The sequence below is a fragment of the Pteropus alecto genome, unplaced genomic scaffold, assembly GCF_000325575.1.
Source record: "Pteropus alecto unplaced genomic scaffold, ASM32557v1 scaffold75, whole genome shotgun sequence".
NCBI lineage: Eukaryota > Metazoa > Chordata > Mammalia > Chiroptera > Pteropodidae > Pteropus > Pteropus alecto.
In genome coordinates this window covers 930,139-933,928 of record NW_006440638.1, presented here as the reverse complement: position 1 = coordinate 933,928, position 3,790 = coordinate 930,139, and the positions used below count along the sequence as shown (strand labels likewise).

General features: G+C 55.2%; 1 protein-coding gene across 1 annotated transcript in view; it reads right to left on the bottom strand.

Annotated features, from left to right (window-relative positions):
• Nucleotides 1-1,469, bottom strand: part of FBLN2 (fibulin 2) — a 68,581-nt gene extending 67,112 nt beyond the window's left edge. Inside the window, exon 1 of the mRNA XM_025050851.1 lies at nt 111-1,469. Coding sequence (XP_024906619.1) covers nt 111-1,410 — 1,300 coding nt within the window. The 5' untranslated portion in view covers nt 1,411-1,469. The remainder of the gene's footprint in view (nt 1-110) is intronic.
• Nucleotides 1,470-3,790: the final 2,321 nt, after the last annotated feature.

Below are 3,790 nucleotides of genomic sequence, written 5' to 3'. Positions count from 1 at the left end.
TCCCTACCCCAGACAGGTGTGCAGAGACCCCAGGCAGTGATGGGGCCTAGGGCCCAAGTCTGCCTTTCCATGGAGTGAGTGTCCCTGAAGGAACTAAGAAAAGCTCTTACCTTCAGGATTACCTCTGGGGACAGAATGGACAGAGTTAGGGTCTGTGTCCTCCTCTGGCCGATGGGGCAGAACCGGTGGCTGCTTGGGTACTTCCTGGGTAGGTAGGGCCCGGGCTGCATCATGGGGAGGTGTGGTCAAGATGGTGTGAGTGCTGGGCTTCATTGGGTCTCCAGGAGAGCTTGATGTGGCCTGAGACTGGAGGACACTGGCTGTGCTTGAACCCAGCATGGGCCCAGCTCTAGGCTGCCCAGTGCTTTGGGGTGAGGCCTGGACCTCCGGGATGAGGTTCTCTTCGGGCCCTGCTCTGGCATCTGCCTTGGCATCTTCCCCCTCCTCTTGGACAGGGAGACTGGGCCGGGCTGGGCCTATAGTGGGAGGCCCACCAAGCCCCATGAGGCCAGCTGATGCCAGCTGCTCCCTGACAGCTATTTCCTCCCTCTCTTCTTCCTTTTCCTCCTGGCTGTCCTCTGTCACTCTCCTAGCTTTGGCCTGCACAGGGGCTGGCGGGCCCAAGGCAGCAGCCACTGTTGGCCTAGGGAGGGCAGCCAGCCAGGGAGTGGCCTGGATGGCAGACAGTGGCTGACTCCCGCCTCCCAGAGCAGCTGGGCCACTTGCGCCTGCCTGGAGCTCGCCTGCCAGGGCCACTGCCACTTCTGCTTCAGCCACCTCCTGGTCATAGCTGTAGGGGTCTTCATAGTGTCGCTCAGGGTCACCCTCCTCAGCATCTGAGAAGTTGCCAGTGGTGATAGTGGGCATGGCCTCGGCCTCTCCGTGGCAACCAGGGAGCTGGTAGCAGATGAGCTCACCACCGGTGTCAGGACAGTGGCAGGCTTGGCACGGCGGCAAGTGGACTGTGTGGCCAGCAGCATACTTCCGGCCAGTGTGGAGGCAGCCTACCTGGCCACACTGTGGGCAGCTGTCAGCTGCTACCACAGCCTCGATGCAGTTGGGTGGGAGCTCTGGGCACAGCATGAACTGGCAGCTGATCTTGCCGCCGCCTGGCGGGCAGGAACACTCGGTGCTGCCAAAGTCCACAAGGTAGGACTGGCCAGCAGGCACACGGCCGCGCACAAAGCCACCTTGCAGGCAGTCATAGTACTGGTAGCCCTCGCAGGCACAGCCTTGCTGCACGCACTTGGCGCAGCAGGAGCCAGGTTCTAGTGCCTCCTCTATGCAGTTCTCCAGTGGCAGGCACTCAACGCCTGTGCAGTCCTGCTGTGGGGCTGCTGTACCTGCAGTTGCTCCCAGCACCAGTGCCAGAGCCAGCCAAGCTCCTGCAGGCTCCCAGAACAGCACCATGGTCCCACAGCCAGCAAAGGGGCAACCACAAGCCAAAAGGTCCCCTCTTCTTCGAGGCCCTGGAGGAATCAGAAAGGATACCTGTCAGCACCACATGAAGCCTGCACATGTAGACATGTCCATTTCCCCCGACCCAGGCACACACACCAGCACACGCACATGGCTGGACACAACCTCAGCCACCTTCACTCACACGTGTGCACTCCTGTAATGTAGCACACACATGTACTCCTTCCCACGTCCCCATGCACCCAGTCCTTGTCATATGTGTTTGGATGCACACAGGCTCTGCCACACGCACGAAAGCATCACAGTCGCTCAAGCATCACAGGTGCTGTTGTCTACAGTGCAACATGGCCCTACTCAGAGCAGCTAACCCCCACCTTCAGCTGCCTTCTGACGCATGCCCTCTGAGTGGGCCTCTCCTGCCCATAGTCAGTCTGTCTGTCTGTCTGTCTCTCTCTCTCTCTCTTTCTCGCTCTCTCACTCACACACACACACACACACACACACAGACTCATGCCTACACCCTAGCTCAGTCATATTCATTCACTGGGACACAGAGTACCTGGGGGCACTCTGGGTCTCTCACACCCTCTATCATAGGCACCCTCAGTTGTTCACATGCCTGCCCCAACCCTCCACGCACAGTTACACACACCTTCTCACCTACAGCCTCACTCATGTGCCAGGACACCACAGGAGGTCTCATATACATAGTCCCACACATTTGCATGCATGCACACACACACACAACCAACCAATTCCTCTCCCCCTAAATCCTGTTTGATTCCCCAGCCATCCGCTCAGAGACCTGTGGCTGATGGCCAGAGGATAAGGTCACATGCGCAGGAACAGGCCTCCTTCTAGGTCTTGGCACAGTCAGCCAACTCTCCCACCACAGCCCTCAGCAGACCCCAGGACTCAGAAACAATCCCCACACACCCAAGAGAATTCTTTGGACTGCAAGACATAACTACTAACCTTGTCAGCTGCCCCAGCAAAGATTAGCACCATTCCCAGGATTATCCTAAACACCCACTGCCCCTAAAAGCTCTCACCCTCGTCAATCCGCATACCTCTCAAGTCCTATCCACTCACCCCCATGAACAGCCCTCCACTCTCTGCCCGCCTCTCTCTAGGTATAGGACAAAGCCCTCACTTCCCTGCCCTCCTCAATTCTACCACTGCTCTTTCTCTGAAAAGCCAGTGTGACTGAGAGCAGCTGACCTGACACATCAGAAGCCCCAAACCCTGCCCCTGCACCCAGTCACCAGCAAGGAAAGGACCAGAGTCCTTGTGGGAGATGTCCAACCCTCCTCTCTCATGGGCCCTCACATGACACTCCCACAGGACCCTCTACTTCCCCAGCCCCTCCTCGCCACTCAAATTCTCACCAGTCATCATTCTCCCCCACCACCATCCTGCTCCACACTGCTCACCAAGGCTTGAGGACCAGCCCTGCCCCGAATGAGGCTGTGTGCTCCTGAATCACAGATGAGGGCTCCTTCTCAACCCACTACCAGCTCCCAATCCTGGGCCACTGTTTGCCGTCACTTTGCTAAAACTGTCCGATTCTTTTTTTAAAGGGACAAAAAGACAATGAAGTGACACTTTCGGTATTTTAAAATGTTTGTAATTTCAAACCTAAAAACAATAACAACTTCTTAAAAGTTTCTTACAAAGAAGAGGAGAAAGGAAGTAGAAGGCAAAGCCCAAAGTGGAAAAGCTACCTCAGAAGGGTGCAGGGCTCCATAAAACCAGTATGATTAGAAATCTGTTGCTGAGAGAGCCAGGGCCTGCAATCCCCAGTGACAAATCAATGATTCTCTACATGGCGATGGGGTGTAGGGTACAGAGCCCTAGAGTCCACTCTCAACAGTGTCATTGAAGAAAGGAAATCTTTGCAGACCAAGACCGAAACCCTCCTCTTGCCGTCCACCTGCCTTTCTACTCATCACACTCACATGAATACATCCTAAGAGAGAAATATTCCCACAGAGGTTGGCAGGCTTCTCTCAGACAACTTTTATTCCCAGCCATGCTATTGCACCCTACCTCAAATTCTACTACAAGTCAGTCCCCTAGTGCTGCTCACCCTTTTGGCCCCCACACATTCTGGCCCACATCCAGATGATTCTAGATCTTGGGTTCACTCCTCATCCCCATCTGAGGCCCAGAGGAATGATAAAGAACATCAGGCCCTGACTTTGTGTTCTCCTTATTTGCTGTGTAAACTTAAGCAAGGCCCTTGTCCTCTCTGAGCCTCAGCTCTGCATCTGTATCTGTATCTGTGAAAAGGTTCTACTACACCTTCGGTCATGGCACTATCTAGCCCATGACTGCATCTGTTTGTCCCATATGGCTGATATTTAAATTA